We start from the raw sequence: 20624 nt of genomic DNA, 5'->3' as shown, positions 1-20624 counted from the left end.
TGTCTAGCTGGTTTTTCGATAAAGCGCCGCTTCTCAAATGTGGTATTTTGACGTGGTTGCTCTAGACATATGACAGGTGACAAGGACTTTTGACTAACATTCGGCCTATGCAATGTGGAGAAGTCACTTTTGGTAATGGCCTATCCGGAAAAGTTGTTGGTATGGGAACTCTAAATTTTGAAGGGTTACCTAGATCGAAAAATGTGATGTTAGTTGAAGGACCGAGGGCTAATTTACTTAGCATCGGTCAAATGCGTGATCAAGGGTTTACTTGTTTCTTTTGATAGTGATCATTGTTATGTTCGAATGATGACAATGAATGTATCTTGCAAGGATTTCGATCCAATGATAACCGTTACACTCTAACCCCCGTGTTTACTTGTCATTCGGCTATCAACAACACCACGTATCCGTGGCATGCCAAGCTTGGGCATATTAATTTTAAAAACCTGAAAAAAATTGTCAAATGCAGGTATTGTTCGTGGTCTTCCCAAGATTGGTAAGGAAAGTGAAGGTAAGTGTGAACCGTGTCAACTTGGGAAGCAATTAAAAATCACTCACAAGCTCAGAAAACCGATATCAATACCTCAAAGGTATTGGAATTGCTTCACATGGATCTTATGGGTCCAATCCAAGTTGAAAGTTTGAATGGTAAACGATATATCTTTGTGTGTGTTGATGATTTCTCTCGTTTTACTTGGGTAGATTTCTTAAGAGAAAAATCTGACACTTTTGATGCCTTTAAAACTCTTTGTCTGAGATTAAGAGTTGAGAAAGGTTGTAATATTGGGAAAATTGTTCGAATTCGAAGTGATCATGGTAAGGAGTTTGAAAATTCTGTGTATGATGATTTTTGCAAGTCTACAGGTATAACTCATGAATTTTCAGCTCCCAAAACTCCTCAACAAAATGGAGTTGTTGAGAGGAAGAATCGAACATTGCAGGAAATGGCAAGAGTGATGTTAAATAGCAAGAAGTTGACAAAGCGCTTATGGGCTGAAGCTATTAACACAGCTTGCTACATAATAAACGAGTGTTTATTCGTCTGTGTACCTCAAAAACATCTTATGAAATCTGGAAAGGTAAGCGCCCCAATGTAAGTCATTTTCATGTTTTTGGATATGTGTGTTATGTCTATAGAGATCGTGAACATATTGGTAAATTTGATGCTAAAAGTGATGTTGGTGTGTTTATTGGATATTCCTTAAACAGTAGAGCTTATCGTGTTTATAACATGAGAACTCAAACTGTTTTGGAATCAGCTAATGTGGTTGTTGATGATTTTAGAGATTTTTCAGAGTTTTCCACAGAAGCCAAGATAGATAGTCTCATGGATACTCCTCCAGAAGTTGCAACAGCAGATCCTGATGCAGCAGAACCTATTGCTGATGCTGCAAATGACGAATCTGCTGCTGCAACTGAGACTGGAGAACCAGAACCGTCTATCTTGACTCATCCAAACATCATCACTGACTCTATTCAGAAAGAACCAAGCACCAGAGTCAAACTGAATCATCCAAAAGATCTCATCCTTGGAAATCCTGAAGAAAGCATGGTAACTCGCAGAAGGTATATTAATTTAATCAGCTTTCTTTGCTTTGTCTCTCAATATGAACCGAAAAATGTAAAGGAAGCCATAACCTTTGAGGAATGGCTCAATGCAATGCAAGAGGAACTCAACCAATTTGTTCGCAACAAGGTATGGATTTTGGTCCGAAGACCAAAAGGTATAAATGTTATTGGAACAAAGTGGTTGTTTAAAAATAAAAGTGATGAGTTCGGTACAATTGTGAGAAACAAGGCTCGTTTGGTGGCACAAGGGTACACACAGGTAGAAGGTATTGATTTTGATGAAACTTTTGCTCTTGTTGCAAGATTAGAATCAATTCGTTTACTTTTGTGTATTGCTTGTATACTGAATATTAAATTGTTTCAAATGGATGTGAAATCTGCCTTCCTAAATGGTATTTTGAATGAGGAAGTTTATGTTGAGCAACCAAAAGGATTCGAAGATCCTCAATTTCCAGACCATGTATACAAACTTGAAAAAGCTTTGTATGGTCTGAAACAAGCTCCTCGAGCTTGGTATGAAAGGTTGACTCAATTTTTACTTTCTCATGGCTATCACAGAGGTAGTGTGGATAAAACTCTTTTCATCAAACATATAAAATCTGATTTTATCATTGCTCAAATTTATGTTGATGATATAGTTTTTGGTTCTACATCTAACCATGAAGTGCAGGTATTTGTTGATCAAATGAAAAGTGAATTTGAAATGAGCATGGTTGGTGAGCTTAATTTCTTTCTGGGTCTTCAAGTGAGACAAATGGAAGGAGGTACATTTGTATCTCAAAGCAAGTATGCTAAGAACCTGGTCAAGAAATTTAGCCTTGAATCGGCTAAGCAGGTAAGTACTCCTATGAGCACCACACTGAAATTAACAAAAGATGAGAATGGAGTAAAGGTAGACACTACACTCTATCGTAGCATGATTGGAAGTCTTTTGTATTTAACTGCTAGTCGTCCTGATATCTGTTACAGTGTGGGAGTGTGTGCTAGATATCAAAGTAATCCTATGGAATCTCATGTATCAGCTGTAAAAAGGATTATTAGATATGTTAATAGCACTCCTGATTATGGAATTTGGTACTCGAAAGATACCAATTCAAATCTTGCTTGTTTTAGTGATGCAGATTGGGCAGGAAATGCTGATGATCGAAAGAGCACAAGTGGTGATAATCTAGTATCTTGGCATAGCAAGAAACAGAATTCCATCTCCTTATCCACTGCCGAAGCTGAGTACATCGCTGCTGGCAGTTGTTGTACTCAACTATTGTGGTTGAAACAAATGTTGATTGATTATGGGTTTGAATTGGGTGTTTTGACTATTTTTTGTGACAATACTAGTGCCATAAATATTTCCAAAAATCCTGTTCAACATTCTAGAACAAAGCACATTGATATAAGACACCACTTTATTAGGGAACTTGTTGAAAATAAATCATTGCAATTAGAATATATGGATACTGAAAAATAATTAGCTGATATTTTCACAAAGGCCCTAGATGCAAGTTGCTTTGACTCCCTCAGAAAGTCGTTGGGAGTTTGCATTGTTTAATTTTATCTGTTCATAATTCTTGTACAATAGTGTTATGTGATTCATCTCTAGCTCTTAATCTTCTATCATTGTATTTTGACAAATCATGTTTATGCTTTTGGATTATAATTAGTTAGGATCTTAGTCTGATCATATTTTGTGATGTTGTGCTAAAAGGTTCATGTTACTCTTTATGTGTGTCTAGGATTAAATAATGTTCTTATACAGAGTTGAGCAATTTTTGTTTCAGTCTTGTCAGGCCCCTTGCTGGAATAGAGCTACCCATACTGAGGTGTGAAAGCCATCTGATGAGTAAGCTGGAACATTGTAATTAGCAACTATGATGAGGATGCACTACCATAGAAAAGGGCTACCTTCAGTATGGTGTGAAAGCATCCAGTTGCGGGATCAAATTGAAAAAGGCGAAAATGAAAAATCTTGCCAAGGACAATGATCCTATTTTCACTGCACACACTTATGTCTGACAAGTGTATTCAATTCTGTAAGTCTCCTCTATTAAAATTAAATTGATAATCCTGGTACACAATTTTCAGTAACATGCATATCTTTTTCCTTAACATCAATTAGTATGATTATTTCATGAGATACTAATTAGTTATTTTCCTTAAAAGCATAACATGTATTTTATTTTCTCAATTGTCAATGATATTTGATTTCTTTGCTTGATTCGAATCACATATATTTATTGTACACATTGTATTTTATTTTCGGTTTTAATTTAAAATAAAAAAAAAAAAGAGAGGGAGGCGTGTGACTTGCTTCATGGGTCAAGAAAATCTTGTGCATAAATGGTAAGTATCAACATTCATTCTTCTTTGATTTATTTTTGATATGTTTCCATTTAAAGATTGATCTTTTATATGTAATGTGTCTTTAATCTTGAAAGATTGACTTATTTTTGGAAATATTGTTGGTAATTCTAGTTTCCTTTTATTTTTTTTAAAAAAAAGGGGAAAGAAGTTGCAAGGAGTGGGCAGTTTCCTTTTGTAATCGTGAGCTGGTGGTTTCTCAAATATGTTGAAATTGGTTTCCTTTTTGCTAAACTCTCCCATGTTTATTTCAACCAATTTTTGTCATTCACTCTCACCACCTACCCGATTCTATTTCTTTGTCTCTCTTGCTTGTTTGCTGTTCATTGTCTCTTTCAGATCAAAATAGAGAGAACAAAGAACCTAGGGCATCCCAAAAAGGAAAATGTTGGAATCTAAACAAGCCCCCTCAAATGCTCTTCTTGCTGCTCCAATCGTCTTGCTGCCATGGAGGAGGTTCAGCAAGAGATGTCCAAGCAGTTGTCCTCATTGATCAAGCTTTATGGGGCATAAGTTTTCTTTCTTTTTGTTTTTGTTGGACATATTTCTATCTTTTCATTTCTTTTTGTCTTTGGCCCTTATAGATAAACAAAAAGGGGGAGTAATTGTATACTCAACTGTCTAGGGGGAGTTGAGGTTTGTGTTTGTGTTCATCTTTGGTCAAAGTTAGCTGTTTATTTTGGTTTAATGTTGTGCTTCTCAGGGGGAGTTTTTATGTTTATTTTGCTAACTTTGTTTTGTAGGTGTTTGTTAATTAATAATATTTTGATTATCTAAAGTGCCAAAGGGGGAGATTGTTAGGTCCTTTTTTGGCAATTTAGTTGTCAAAATATTTCTTAATTAATGTGCATTTTATTGAGTATTCAATTTGTTTTTATCAACTCTAGACCCTTTTTCCAGGGGGAGTTGTGTTTGGTACTTGTGAACTTATTTGGTTTAAAAGTTAGCATGTTTCTTTAGTTATTGTTGGTTTTCGATTGTGTTACTCAGGGGGAGTAGTTATTTGTTATGGCTAACTTTAACTTGCAGGTACTTTGTGTTAAAAATTATTTTGTTCATCTAAAGTGCCAAAGGGGGAGATTGTAAAGTCTTTTTTTGGCAAGTTAGTTGACAAAATATTTTTTCCATTTATGGTAAGATTGGTGTGCATTCATATTCGATTTCTTACCTTATAAATTCGGATTGTAGTTGCCCTTTTCCTTGTTTGGAAAGTTGCACTTTCAGCTGAACTTTCCTTTGTTGAAAACTTCTCAAAAGAGAAGGAATTCTCTTTTGGAAAGTTGTCTTTTTTAGGGAAACTTTGATTATTGCCTTTTCCTTATTAATTTCGATTGTATCTTGATACAATCAGAATTTCTAATCTGTTTTTGGCAGGAATCAAGCATTGATAGAGGATCGGACCCGATTTTAGTAAGTTTCCGTTTCGGCGTATCTGTGCGTCGCCAACCGAATCTGATGTAGCAGATCGTGTTTCTTTTGGAAAGTTTTTGTACAGCTGCTAATTCGAACTTGTGGTTGCCTCTTTGGTTTCTATGATCTATAAATAGAGCCTAGAGAGCAACCATTCGAATTACCTCTTCCATTATTCATTTTCTACATTTATCTTTTGAGAGAAGAGAGTCTTTCTTTGTTTTGTGAGAGTCTAGTTGTTCATCTAGGTTCTAGTTGTTCTATTTCTGTTCTTACTCTATCCTAGAGGTTGTGAAGAACTACTTGACTGAACAAGAGATTGGTCTTCGGGAGAAGACTTGATAAAGCCTTACTTCGGGAGGAAGTAAGCACTTGGTCTTCGGGAGAAGACTTGTTGAAGCCTTACTTCGGGAGGAAGTAAGCACTAGGTCTTCGGGAGAAGACTTGTTGAAGCCTTACTTCGGGAGGAAGTAAGCACTCACACTTCAAAGACGAAGGGAGTTCGGGCTTGAAGGTGTTTCAAGAAGTCAGATTCATAAAGTGGATTACAAAGGATTGCGGCAATACTTTAGAGGGAGTCTAAACTTGTTTAAGTCAATTGTCTTTGTAATTTTGATACTTTATTAATTGATTTCATTCTCTGGGCGTGGCCCCGTGGACTAGGAGTGTTCGGGAGAACACTGATACCACGTATAAATCTCTTGTGTCAAGTTATTTATTTTTCTGCAAATATTTTATATTCTGCCTGTTCAGTTTTGCTGTAGCAGAATTACTTTCTGCTGCTGCAAACGCGTACAGTTTTTATATTTTCTTATATACAACTGACATTTGCAAAAACACGGTTTTTCAATTACCACCGTCTCTCGCACTATGATTGAGTACTTGACTTGCTATGTGTGGGCATGTCACTCTATCACTATGGCTCGATTAATGAAGAACAATGAAGGAGACTCGAAATTACTATAGAAGGTGTATCTCATCTACTATTTGTTAGAGAATGAAAACTAGGTTTAGTTTGGTTGAAGTGAATAGTTGGATGAGATGAGAGCATGATGTCCTTTTTATAGTATTTCAACTAGGGTTTAAATTTGAATTATATGGATTAAAAAGAATAAAATAATGGACAAAAATTACACATAGTGGTCGACCACTAATGAGCCTCACTAGTTACAATTTTACCACTTTATTTCAACCACTTATTCTTCTTTCAATAATACTATATTTTCTAATTTCAATCCTATAAATGTCAAAACTATTTATTTAATAATTATAATTAATTATCAAATAAAATTGCCATTTATATTATTTATTAGTTAGACCATACAGAGTCTCTTAATTAACAAATAAACCCCAAAATCTTTTTCCTTCACAATTAAGCCCTTGCTTGGTCGGACCCCATGGTCCGACCATCGGACCAGGCCTTTTTTTTTTTTTTTATTTTCAATCGTTTTCAGAGAGAGGAAGAGAGAGAAGGGGGCTGGGGCTGGGGCTTCGACCGTCGTTGGGGTTAGGGCGGCGATTCGTGGGTGCCGTAGGTTGAGCGGGGGTTGGGGTTTTCGTGGGTGCCGTGGGTTGAGCGTGGGTGAGGGTCGTAGGGGTTGGAGTTTTCGTGGGTGAGGGTGGTGGCTGCCGTGGGTGAGGGTGGTGGGTTGGTGAGTTGAGAGAGTCGGCTGAGAGTTTGAGGGAAGAGAGAGAAAGGGTTTGAGTTATGAGGGGGGTATTTTTGAAGTTTTCAAAAAATTGACATATTTTTTGTAGTGTAAAATGTATTGATTTTAATTTTTTTTTTAAGTTTAATAAGTATAAAAAATCAAATTTCCCTTATTCTATTACTATTACCATTCTATTACATCAAACCAAACAACACCTAACAATTATTTTTTATTTTCTTAAGTTGTAGGCACTAGTGCACAGTCTCGGAGTCTCCGGACTGTGTCTTCAAATTCTGTGTTTCTTTCAAGACACTTTTTTCTTTTGAGGTGAGGCATGAAAAAGAAGAAAAATGGTGGGTAGGTAGGTATGCCATTTGAAAAATTGGGGAATTCCCATCCCATTCTTGCTGTATTTCTGTGCTCATAGACATAAGACACAGTCATAGTAGTAACTGAAATGAGGTGATAATGAAGGAGACTCGTGGTTGGAAGAAGAAGGTTGTCGAAGCTCGGGGGGATTCAGCTGCCCACGCGGTCGGTCATGGAGTTTCAACTTCTCTGAAGAGACGGAGAGAAAGAATAAAGAAGAGACGGGAGCGCTTCGAATTGAATGAAAGTTTGGAAGAGAAGATATATGATGGTCCGGAGTTGAAGGGTAGTTCAAGATGGAAGAATGCGCAGCTGGTGGCATCTGTTAGTGAGAGTGTGGAAATTAAGGTCGGCGATGGAGCTTCAGCTTCTGGGAATAAGCGAGGAAGTAAGCGCGCGAGAGTGAAGCTCTTGAATCAAAGTTTGGAAAAGAAGAAATGTCAGGGAAATGATAGTTCCGTGGAGGCGGTTGATCTAAGAAAGAGGAAGAAAACGAAGCTGGCGGAAGTCCTTGGGTCGAGTGTGAAATGTCACGAATCCTTAATGTGCCATCAGTGTCAAAGGAACGACAAAGGCAGGGTTGTTAGTTGTAAGCAGTGTAAGAGAAAACGGTTTTGTATACCTTGCCTAAAGAACTGGTATGCATTGATTTCCTACTTGTTGATTTCTTATGTTTCTAATGTTTTTGTTCTTTCGTCTTTATTGGTCTTGAAATTGAAAAAGTAAACAAAAGAAGTTTGTGCTGTACCGGATGATTCAGCTCGTTTTTTTCTTTAATGAGTTTGAGCATCATAGCTTTACATAAATTACAGAAGCAAAAATGAAGGCAATGTGGTTGTATCATACCTAAAGATCAAAGTATTGATTTTTGTAATAACAACTTGTGTTGTGATTGCCAATTTGCCATGGAAAAAATGTCAATTATTAATACTGAAAATGTATGAGAGCGATTTTGCAGGACAGAGGTAATTCTAATAACTATGTACATTTTGCTCATGAAGAGAATTTTTGATGATCTTGTCTCTGAAAATGTCAATTATTTTTTTTTGTGGCTGTTTTCATTGGGCATGGCCTTGTGCAGGTATCCTACTATACCTGAAGAGGACATTGCTGAGTCATGTCCTGTATGCCGCAGAAACTGTAACTGCACAACTTGCTTGCGCAATTTACCGGTAATAGTCAGTTTCTCATTTTCAGCACTTCTCATAAATGCTAAAATGACTTGATTTTACAAATGAAGTTGCATAACATTTAGTGTTGTTACTGCAGGTTTGGCCGAGGTACTCTTTTTATCCTAGTTATGATGATGAATTTATGTATTCTGGGTATTTACTTGAACAGCTTCTTCCGTTTATGAAAAGACTAAATGCTGAACAAGTGATTGAAAGAGAGCTGGAAGCTAAAAGACATGGTATATCAACTTAAGTTTATTTTTCCTTCCTGAGGAATTTCTTTTTTACTATTGGACATTGTATCAAATCTTCTCAGGTCATATGTGTAGCTCTCTGAAAAATACAAGAGAGAAACAAATGCACAATGATTGTTTCACTTAAGATGGAAGTGAATATGTCGGTCCTTTGTTTCTCCTTTTTGAAGCTTACAGGAAAAATGTTAATGGAGATTATTGACATGAAAATTTGATGGGGTGTTCCTATTGGCAGGAATAGCCGAATCAGTACTGAAGATACAGGAGGCAGATTGCTCTGTAAAAGATCATGTGTGTTGGTAGGGCCTCGGCATAAACTAACACGTAACTTTAAAGGTTTATTTGTCATTTGCTTATCTCAAATTCAGTCGTTCTTTGCAGCAACAACTGCAGAACTTCAATTGTTGATTTTCATAGAAGCTGTCCTAAATGCTCGTATAACCTTTGCCTCATTTGTTGCCGGGAGATTCGAGATGGACACCTGCAGGGAGGTGGGGAGGATCTTGTTCGGTTTATTAACAGAGGCTTGGAGTACTTGCATGGTGGTACTGGTTTGCGGCCTTCAGACAGTGTAAAGCCAACATCTGAGTGGAAAGCAAATGGTGATGGAGGAATTCCATGCCCGCCTAAGGACATGCAAGGCTGCAGTGATAGTCTCCTGGAGCTGAGGTGCATTTTTCCGGAAAATTTTTTCGCTGAGTTGGTGGAGGATGGAGAAGAAATAGCAGAAACTGACAGTCTAATTGACATTCCTGAAACTCTTGGGCAACAGTGTTTGTGCTTCAGTGCTAGGCCTAGAAATGCGAGTGATGTGAACAACGGCACAGTAAGGAAGGCTGCTTCTCGAGAGGATTCTGATGACAATTATTTGTATTGTCCAACAGCCGTAAAAAACCAACAAGAGGATTTAAAACATTTCAGGTACCATTGGAGTAGAGGTGAACCTGTAATTGTTAGTAATGTGCTTGAAACTACTCCAGGTTTAAGCTGGGAACCATTGGTCATGTGGCGAGCATGTCGTCAGATGAATCGTAACCAGCCTGGTAAACATTTGCGAGGCAAGGCATGTCGTCAGATGAAGTGTAGCCAGCCTGGTAGAGATTTGCAAGTCAAGGCAATTGATTGCTTGGATTGGAATGAGGTTAGCTTTGTTACCGAACTTCTTTTATTAAATACCAATAATGTTACCACTGAATTTGTTTTGTTTCTAATTGCTTATTGATATATTTTTTTTTCCCTAATTGCTTACTATTACTTTTGCTTGTAGTGATTTCTTAGATGATCTAATTTTTCTTTTCCTTTTAAAATATATAAGATCTATTTTTCTTACAAAAGAGGCAATAAAGATTGGGATATATGTTTTTAGGATAATTTTCTTCTTCTTTTGTATCACTAAATAATTCATCATTTCTCATCAAGAAAAAGAATAGAAAAAGGTTAGGTGATGTTGCCTCATTAAGTTGCACTCCCAATAGCTTCTCTGCTACATCCTTTAAAATACACCACTAAAACTCTACTTTCTCTAACTCAATTTTATAGCAGACTTTTACATTACACATACATCAACTTCTGTATCTTTTCTCTATTTCCTCTCTATATCATTTAAATAATATATTTTTAATACTATTAAAACATTTTTAGAGGAGGAATAGTGCTTCTCCACATGTAGAGAAGAGTTTGAAGAAAATAGAGATCCTTTAAAATAGAGAACCCGTTTAATTTACATCATTTGTTGGAAGATGATTTTTCCATGGTTCTTTAATTTTTTTTTTTTGAAGAATCTATTTTAAAGGAGCTATTGGGAGTGCTCAATTATTGTGGATTATACATGATTTGATGGAAATACTAATTTCTTTAGGCTTTCATTATCTGGTAATATTCTTAAATTTGAGAACTATACTAGGAGTAAATGGTAGTTGGTCGACATATTTTCAACATTCTACATTTTATCATAAGTATCTTGACTGTTGTATATCTGTATTGCTTTCATTTTAAATGTGACATGGTTTTTGACAATTCTGATTTGAATTCCTGATATAAATCTTCTAATGACATGCAGGCAGACATTAATATGCACCAATTCTTTACTGGGTATTTAGAAGGCCGGTTTGATTATAAAAAGTGGCCTCAAATACTGAAGCTGAAAGATTGGCCTCCAAATAGCTTATTTGAAGAGCGTCTACCCCGTCATAACGAGGAGTTTATATGTTGCTTGCCATTTAAGGCATACACGCATCCTCATTATGGTTGTCTAAACCTGGCAGTGAAACTGCCCAAGAAGGGTATAAAGCCTGACATGGGGCCGAAGACTTCCATTGCTTACGGTGTTCAGCAAGAGCTTGGACGAGGAGATTCTGTAACCAAACTTCATTGTGACATGTCTGATGTGGTATGTTGCCATCCTTAAAATGCATATTTGATCTTCGTCATAGAACTTTTGTTGAGTATATGTAGCTTTGTCCTATTTCCTGACTTACTTGCAAAATTAGTGGTGATTTAATGATTCAGAATGGTAGGACAAAAAAATGGATGGGTGACTTCTTGACTTTAAAGAATTCCATTTGTCCTTTAGGCCCTGTTTTTCTTTCTCTCACTCTCTCTTAGGGGTGAGCAACGGTTGGTTTGGTCGGTTTTTTACACAAAAAAAATCCGAAATTCGGTTTTCGGTTTTCATGGTTATAATCCGAAAACCGACCGACCATTATACAAATGTAAAAAAAACGACCGTTTTAATCCACGGTAACCGAACTTCATTTTTTTTTTTTTAAAAAAAATAAGTTTTTAAATTTTTTATAATTATTTGAAAACTAAAAAAAATTAGAGTATTGTATCAAATATCATATAATTTAAGTATAAAACTTTTTTAGTTAAATAAATAATGTAAAATAAATTTTTTTAAATTTGTTCAAATTATTTGTGTTACTAATATGGTAATGAGTTGTATTAAAAAACTTGTATTATTTTATGAATGTGTATATATAACATGTAAATGCATCAAACTATAATAAAATAAAGCAATAAATAATTGAGACTTTAAATAAAAAAGATATAAGTAAAACTAGTTTAATAAAATTGTATATTAAATATGTACAAAAATAATATATATTATATATAAGATATATGTTCGGTCGGTTCTCGGTTTAATCGGTCGGTTCTCGGTTTAATCGGTCGGTTTGCCATTGATACTAAAACTGACCATGTTAAGGCGGTTTTAACCGAAGGTGGTTTTTTCGGTTTTCGGTGTTCGGACGGTCGGTGTATTCGGTTTGGTCGGTTTTTTGGATTTTTTGCTCACCCCTACTCTCTCTCTTGAGTTGTATACCGAAGTAGTTTTATGAATCTTCTATACCTTGTCCTTGTATGATTTAATCATTAGTGATCAAAAGACATTTCAAGGTTTGTTTGCAGCTCATAGTTTCTTGAACGACTGTGAAATTTGTATAATATAAATACTCCAAGAGGGCTTTGGATTATAATATATTAAGTTGGCAGGCTATTTATATCTCCAGGTTTGTTTTAATATATTTTTAATGCATGCAGTTGGCCTAAAATGTTAAATCTGATCATGTATTAGCTCTAAATTTTCACTGAGAAGACATTGGCATTCCTGGACAATATTTAATTTTTCTCTACGAGATGTTTATAGAATATAGTTCTTTGAATTGAGATGTCGTATATATAGTTTACAAGGTGCATTGACTATAATGTCTGTCACACCTCTCTGCACTTGTGCACCACTTGTTGTGCAATTTTTGCCTTAGGTTGTGTGATTATCTGGGTCATCATCAGTAGTATTTTCTCCTGTATTTTTTCTAAATATGAATATTATTTATTTTGCGTGGTAAAATTTTAGGTGAATGTTCTGATGCACACTGCCGATGTGAGCTTAACACCCGAACAGCTTACTATTATAGAACACCTGAAAAGGAAGCACAATGAACAAGACCGAAGAGAACTTTTTGGAAATGGTCAAATTCCGGATAACAAAGTTAATGATAGAAAAACTGAAGATAAAAGTGATGATAGTATTGAGCACTTACTAAATTGTGGAAATAAGTTGGAAAACTTGGAAATGGCTGAGGGTGGTGCGCTTTGGGACATTTTCAGGAGAGAGGATGTACCCAAGCTGCAGGAATATCTAAAAAAGCACTTCAGAGAATTCAGGCACACTCATTGTTCTCCATTAGAAAAGGTAATTTCACAGTAAATGGTTACTAAATTGTGAGATTGAAAGTTTTTCATCTTGCTTGATGGTTCAAAAGATTTACTGTAATCTTTGTTGGTTGTTTGTATTTCTAGAGTTTTAACTATTAAGAAATACAAATTACTTTTCTGGCGGTGTCTTTGTATATGTACAAATGGATTATATGACTTGTTTACCTTACCATTCATCAAGACTTAATGAATTTGTTTAAGTTAGATCGTTATTCCTATCAAAATTATAAATACCATGGTCATTACTCATTCCCACTCTGCCATGTTATAGTATGTAAATGGAAGAGTATGAGCATGCTTAATAATTTATTTGTTTTTATTGCTATAACTAAGGAATTGGTATGTAAATATATTGAACTGTATTGTGTATACCATATTTTTATGTAATACTTTCGTTATTTGTTTTTATTTTATTGAACTGTGTTGGTATGTTCTGAAATAACTAAGGATCCTTAGTCAATACCAAACATTTCTTGATTTGCTCCAATGACCAATGCCCTTAAGACATCTTATTTATATAACGAGGACTGAGCTGGATTGTTAGTGTTGCATTATAGGCATCGTTGTAGTCTGTAGTGGCTGTCATGACTCAAAGGATAAATGGACAGCCCTGAAAATCTTACAGAATTCTTTAACCATGTCAAATGAGTTTGGCTTAGGTGCGGAGTCAATTCTTTCATATTCTAAATCGTCAAAGTTGGAAAGCACAATAAGAGCTTTCGTGCTAATTTATTGTTTGTTTCTATTTGCATAATTGTAGGCCCTTCATTTACTTGAGGTTTTGTAAATACTTTTTGGTGTGCTTCTTATTTTTTCAATATATATTGCTTGTTTTGGTGCCATAGGTTATTCACCCCATACATGACCAGACTATGTATCTGACTATGGAGCACAAAAGGAAACTCAAGGAGGAATATGGTTAGTTCATTACAAATGTGTGTGGAATAGTTGTATTCATTCTTCTCACCTGGTTTACTTGCTTGTATGCTATTTAATAGGAATTGAACCATGGTCATTTGTTCAAAGACTTGGAGATGCTGTCTTTATACCTGCTGGCTGCCCCCATCAAGTGAGAAATTTGAAGGTAAAAAATGACTACATCTAGATGTTTATTGTACCAAAGTGACTGTATTATTGATGCAACAGGTGCTATACAAGCTTCTATTCTTTTAATTTTTATAAATTTAACTAGTAATCATGAAGGTTTGGATGCTGCTTGTTTTTGGCAAAAGATAGTTCTTACCTTTTACTGTTCTTATTTGACATTAAATTAAATTTGTGGCTCTAATCCAATAAGTTCTTTGAGCTTGAAGAAGGTTGGCGTAAATTGTATGCATTGAAAATATCATATTTACCTATTATCTAGGGCTTTGGTATATTACTATGTTTTCATAATGAAGTTTTGTTAATTTCTACAGTTGATATTGTGTACATGCTTACATCTAGTCATGTTTATGCATTTAAGTTTGGAGTGTCATTTTACAATGTTTATGTTGTGCTGTGGCTTCCGGGAGTTGGTTTGTTGTTTATATGTTAGAAAATTACTACTACTATGTTTCATAGTGATGTTTTGTTTATAGCTGCAGTTGATAATGTGTTACATGCCCAACTACTCATATAAATTTATTTAAGTGGGGATGCTTTTTGAATTGTTAATTCTGTGCAGTGGTTGTCCAAAGGAAGATATTGTCCCATAATATTTTGAAGTATATATGATGTGCTGAATATACATATACATTGATATTTGTATTAATCTGTATAGTGTGCTTCAAAAAAATAATTATTATAACTGTATAGTGAAAAATACAAAGAAGAGAGAACAGAGTTGATCTCATTGCACCTGACAACAACTAGAAATGAAATAAAGTAATCAAAGCAACATCAAACAGTTGAAAAGGGGAAAAGGGAACCCTATAAAGCTTTATATACACAGTTTGTGTCTAGATTGATACATCAGAAAATTACCTCTTTGATAAAACGTAATAACTTCTTTCCTAAATTAGCTATATCACAGCTTTACAAGAACTATCCCTGATGTAAATAACAGTTTTCATACACAAACAATGAATAATGCATTATAGAGATATCTAGGAAAGATAATCCCTAAATCCTTTTGCTTTGAAGACCTATGTTGCAACCCAAAATTTAGTCTTCACCCACAGTCCTTCCGCCACATCCTCTTTATCTTCAAAGATTCTGCTATCTCTTAACCAGACTAACCAGAAGATAGCAAGAATGGTTGCTGTCCACAATGTAGAGATCCTCCTGCCCCCTTTTAATTTACACAGGGACAATTGGGTGCCTGAACAAGACATACACCATTGTATACCAAATTATCTGATCATCTCATGCCATAGAAATTGAGAGAAGGGACACTCCAAAAAAATAAATGGGATTTAGTCTCCCCATTTTTCTTGCAGCAAACACACCACCCTGGAAACAGTACCTGATAAGGCCTCCTCTATTGTAACTTCGCATGAACATTCAGCTTCTCTATTGCTGATAGCCATCCAAACTCTTTGATTTTAGATGGTACACAACTTTTCCAAACTGTTTTAGTCCATTTTTCCTCAAGAAACAAATGATGCGAGTTAAGTCATGAAAAACTGATTTACATGAGAAGACTCAACTATATGATGTGCTTAATAAATAAGCCCATATCTGTTATGGGAAAAAAAAATTCTAAAACATTTATGTTATAGTCAAATTTTACTTGGGAAAATTTAGTTCATTGCTAGTTCACATTGTCTGGTTGTTTGGCAGAGTTGGGAATGGCTCAATCACTTCCAAGAAATTACTGTGATTGCATGGATGGAAAAATTGTTCGGGGTAATAATAAAAAGAACAAGCTTTTATGGAATTGGAGTGCTTATTGGTTCTTGTGTGCTCTAAAGAGAGTTTTGTAGTCTTTCCGAGAAAAGATCAACTTTTGAATTTCTGTGTAGATTATGAACGAGAAATAATTTAACCATTTTTCTTTCTCTGAATTGTTCGGAGGCTGAGAAGTTTATTTTAGTTGATTGGGTTTAGGATGATAACTTGTTCGTTTTCGTTGTATTTTTTTTTTGTTTCCTTGTTGTAACTTTACTTATATTTTGTGGTTTCTGTGGTGAGACAGATTTACTTATATTTTGTGTGCAACTTTTTTCTTGATAAATATACTAATTTTGTTTTTTATTGGGAAAAGAGTACGATTACTATTGAACTAAAATAAAGTTACATTGCAATATAAATCAATAATAATAATTTATGGATAGTACTTGTAATTGTTGGTTTGTTCTTTCACTGGCATAGTGTAATTCACATTAATTATTTGTCTATTATAAATAACATAACAGGCACACCTTTTTCTTTTCTGTTTCGCTGCATGTATCAAATATACTGATTTTGCCAATTTTCTATCATTTGAAACATTAAAAAATAACGGGTGGTGTTATGATATTTTTTGCACAGTCCTGCATAAATGTTGCACTCAAATTTGTCTCGCCAGAAAATGTCGGTGAGTGCATTCGACTAGCAGAAGAATTCCGAGTCCTTCCCTCAAATCATATTGCCAAGGAAGACAAATTGCAGGTAGGTGATATTTCCAGGTTTCAGGGTTAAATATTGTATTAGGAAGGCCATGGTTCTAGTAGGATGGTGCTATATGGTTAATGTCTATTCTTGCTGTTCTTTGTTTATATTCTGACCACTTTATTTTACACATGCATTCCGCATTAGAGGGATTTCATGCAGGGGTTTTGTGTCATTTGTAGAGCATTGGTTGCTGACAGTGTATTTATGGACACATTTATAACTTACATAAACTCTTTTACCTTGCATTATCGAGTAGGTGAAGAAAATGATCCTTCATGCAATGAATTCAGCTTTGGAAACTTTGGTACCAGAACTAAGGTAGTTTGTCATAACTTTCTGTATGTATGTTTATTGCAAAAAAAGCTAAGGCTTGCCTTAAGCTTATAGTTTTCTTAATGGGTTTACTTGTGTAAATATATTAGTTTTTTTGAGGTATAGTTTGTTTACACAAGTTTTTCGTCAACAAATTAATCAATCAAATAACACTTGCAATGCTGAATAAAATTGCATTTATTGCTACTGCACTGTTCATTTTAGTTCCTACTGCTTTTTTACTTGTGATTCAGAATGTAAATTAGAAAAAATTTATTAATCACAACACTTTGTAAAGAAGGTTCTTATAATATGCTCACGATATTTGCAAAATTGAAAGTATGTCTCTCATTATTATTTTTTGGATAGGTAGTTGGGTATGACTATTAATTGTGGCAGCTCTTATTTTTCATGCGTGACCGTATTACCATCTGAACAGTACTGTTATTTGTCAAATGCCATTTTTGTGCATATTTGCTTTATCATTTCTAGTCTATTCGATTTTGGTTGTGTCAACTCTAATCGAGATTTTTGAAAATGTTGAGTGTGTCGATCAATATAATTTTAGTTGCCAATATGTTGATTGTGCTATTGTAGTTTTTTAAACAAATTTGAAATGCCAGCTTACTTCCAAATCCTCTTCATGGGACGTCCTCAACTACCTTTTCATCGGCCTCTTTAGTAGTGCCTGATCACTCGGTGAACCTCTTGGACGAGAATAACAAATCTAAGCCCGTGATCTCTTCTTCTGTCCGAGCCTCTAGAGAAAAGAGAAGCACTGTCGTCGTTGATTCTACTCCTGCAAAGAGCAAAACTGCCGGATCGATTAATCTTGGTGTTGTGGTTCAAGAAGTTGCTTTAACTTCTCATGCCCCTTCGACAACACCTGCCCCTTCGACCTCCCCAACTGCTTCACCAATCCCTATTACTCTACCAGTTCCTGCTACTCTAGAGCCTCCAAAATTTTCTCATGAGACGCCCTCAACTACCTCTGCGCCAGCACTTTCTGTACCCGATCACTCGGCCAACCTCTTGGATGAGAATGAAAGGTATAAGCTAATGATCTCTTCTTCTGTCCAAGCCTCTAGAGAAAAGAGAAGCACTGTAGTCTCTGATTCTACTCCCACAAAGAGCCAAACCACCAAGAGTAATCTCGGTGTTGTGATTCGAGAAGTTGATTTAACTTCTCCTGCCCCTTCGACAACACCTGCACCTTCAACCTCCCCAACTGCTTTGCCAATCCCTATTACTCTACCAGTTCCTGCTACTACAGAGCCTCCAAATCTTGCTCACGAGGTGCCCTCAACTACCTCTGCACCGATCATTTCTGTGCTCAATCACTCGGCCAACCTTTTGGATGAGAAGGAAAAATATGAGCTCATGATCTCTTCTTCTGTCCGAGCCTCTAGAGAAAAGAGAAGCACTGTAGTCTCTGATTCTACTATCGCAAAGAGCCAAACCACCGGGTTGACTAATCTTGGTGTTGTGACTTCTCCTGCCCCCTTGACAGCACCTGCACCTTCAACCTCCCCAACTGCTTCGCCGATCCCTATTACTCTACCAGTTCCTGCTACTCCGGAGCCTCCAGATCTTGCTCACGAGGTGCCCTTAACCTCAACACCGGCCCTTTCTGTGCCCAACCACTCTGCCAACCTCTTGGACGAGAAGAAAAAATGTAAACTCATGTTCCCTTCTGTGCAAGCCTCTAGAGAAAAGAGAAGCACTCTAGTCTCTGATTCTACTCCTGCAAAGAGCCAGACCAGGTCATTAACTTCTGTCCCGTCAACAACACCTGCACCTTTGACCTCCCCAGGTGCTTCACCAATCCCTATTGCTCTACCAGTCACTAGGACAAGCACAACTCTGAGTGATCACCATGCTGACTCCTTAGCTTTTCCTTCCATCAATAGTGGGAGTGCTTCTGTGAACTCAACTACTGTTGGTGGTAGCAGGAATCTTTCAAAATACCAGCTGGAGATGACCCAACAATATGGGAAGGCCTTCATGCAAGCGTCTCAAGGGATTTCAAAAGAGGAGTGGAAGATCGCTACGAGCGTGGAGGGTTTTGATCTTACCTCTTATACAGCTAGACATGCTTTGCTGGTTAGCTTTTAATATGATGAGTTGTTTTCACAGTTCTTTCCATTCCCATTTCTAACATTATTTTATACAGGCGGCAGTTGGGATCACACGCTCAATGACCCTTGCCAGTGATGCAGCCGAAGGGGAAAAGAATCATCTCAAGAACGAGCTGTTGAAGATGAAGCCTTTGGCAAATAAGGCCAAAGAGTCTTTTAATCAGATTTCTTTAGAGAAAGAGGAGTTAACTGTCCAACGCTTAAGCCAACAAGCTGAAATTGAATCCTTGAAGGGTCAGAATGCTGATCTTCAAAAGATGCAGGTTCGAGTTGCTAAAGTTGAAGCTCGTTTAGCTGAAGTCAAAACATTGAGACATCAGATTGCTGAGCTTGAAGTTTTGCGAGCTCGATCTGCTGAAGTTGAGGCCCGTGCTGCTGAGGCCGAGGCCCTGAAAGCTCGAGCAGAAGAAAGTGAGGCTCAGGTCGCTTTGTTGACAAAGAAGGTTTGCAGCCTGGAGAGGAACTGCACCATTCTCACAAAGAAGACAAACGACCTGGAGCGTGATCTTGAGCAAAAAGCCAAAATCGAGGAGGAAGGGCGTTGTGAAATCGAGAAGGGACTTAGAGAGCTGGAGTCTTCGCGTGATTGCATTTTAGCTTTGGCTACTCGCAATGGAGAGCTCGAAGCTGCACTTGTTGCAGCCAAGAATAACTCTGCTCCCGCTCTTGATGAAGTTGCTATTGAGGAGCGTACTGTCGAGAGCTTGCTCTACACCATATGGCTCCGACACCCGAATTTTGATTTCTCCTTCCTTGGAGAGGCTGCTGTTCAGACTGTAGCGGGTTGGAAGGTTGAGAACTGTAGACCCAGAGATGCTGACTCTTAGCCCCAAGCTTTTTTGCTTTATTGTTATTATTATTTTGTAAGGGCTTGTATTTCTACAAATATTATTTTAGTAAAGACATATCTTTGGTGCTCAATGCTCATAAAAAAGAGTACCCTTTTTGTTATAACTTATATATATGTTATATATTATTGGATATGGTGCTTGTGCTTGATGAGGCTTCTTTTTATTCAAATGCTTTGGTCTTTTTATAATTTTGCGGCTGACAAAACTTACTTCATCTTAACATTCATTCATTTTTCTTGAGAAGCATCCTTCTCTGTTTTGGTATAACATTATGCCAAAATAATATTTTAGATTTTTGTTTTATTTGTGATGCCAAGTTAGGTTGCTCGTAGAATTCTTTTGTAAGTTTTAGTACTCTTTTCGCCTACTAATAGTTAATATTGTGCTTTTTGAGTTTGAATTATGATAAGAGTATTTTTGAGTTTATGATGTGGATGAAATAGTTTTTATTTTGAATACATAGGTGTTTTGCTCATATACTTTGGCTACCCTTGAACTATGTTAAATAGTCTCAATGAACTATGATGGCTAGTGATATATGAGACTTCTAGTAGACTTTATTAGAATTGTTTTTAAATAATTAAATATTTTACTCTCGAATGGGATCCTCATCATATTTTGCATTCTGAACTTTTAAGTACTCCTAAAAGGAATGAATTAAAGGAGACCTTAAATTTAAAAATTAAATTAGTATATATTATTTTTTTCAAAAAAATTAATAAAATGATCAAATATAATAAATTAATTT

At 36.1% G+C, this 20624-nt stretch overlaps 1 protein-coding gene across 1 annotated transcript; it reads left to right on the top strand.

The window, feature by feature from the left end:
- The first annotated feature begins 7226 nt into the window (after positions 1 to 7226).
- On the top strand, positions 7227 to 20045 carry LOC115719649 (lysine-specific demethylase JMJ26). The gene is made up of 13 exons (XM_061107359.1): positions 7227 to 7996; positions 8440 to 8530; positions 8628 to 8769; positions 9020 to 9083; positions 9166 to 9925; positions 10844 to 11173; positions 12638 to 12976; positions 13845 to 13917; positions 13998 to 14083; positions 16453 to 16572; positions 16832 to 16893; positions 17511 to 18990; positions 19061 to 20045. Exons 1-13 carry the CDS (start codon positions 7458 to 7460, stop codon positions 19850 to 19852), a joined length of 4878 nt encoding a protein of 1625 aa, XP_060963342.1. The 5' UTR covers positions 7227 to 7457; the 3' UTR covers positions 19853 to 20045.
- Positions 20046 to 20624: the final 579 nt, after the last annotated feature.

This window comes from Cannabis sativa, unplaced genomic scaffold (genome assembly GCF_029168945.1).
Source record: "Cannabis sativa cultivar Pink pepper isolate KNU-18-1 unplaced genomic scaffold, ASM2916894v1 Contig1, whole genome shotgun sequence".
Lineage (NCBI taxonomy): Eukaryota > Viridiplantae > Streptophyta > Magnoliopsida > Rosales > Cannabaceae > Cannabis > Cannabis sativa.
Note: the sequence above shows the minus strand (reverse complement) of the source record. Positions and strands in the feature narration are given on the sequence as shown.

Coding starts and splice junctions, on each gene's coding strand:
- LOC115719649 (XM_061107359.1), top strand. CDS start 7,458: ATGAAGGAGACTCGTGGTTGGAAGAAGAAGGTTGTCGAAGCTCGGGGG. Junction 9,926..10,843: donor ATTGCTTGGATTGGAATGAG/GTTAGCTTTGTT, acceptor AATGACATGCAG/GCAGACATTAATATGCACCA. Junction 16,894..17,510: donor ACTTTGGTACCAGAACTAAG/GTAGTTTGTCAT, acceptor TTGAAATGCCAG/CTTACTTCCAAATCCTCTTC.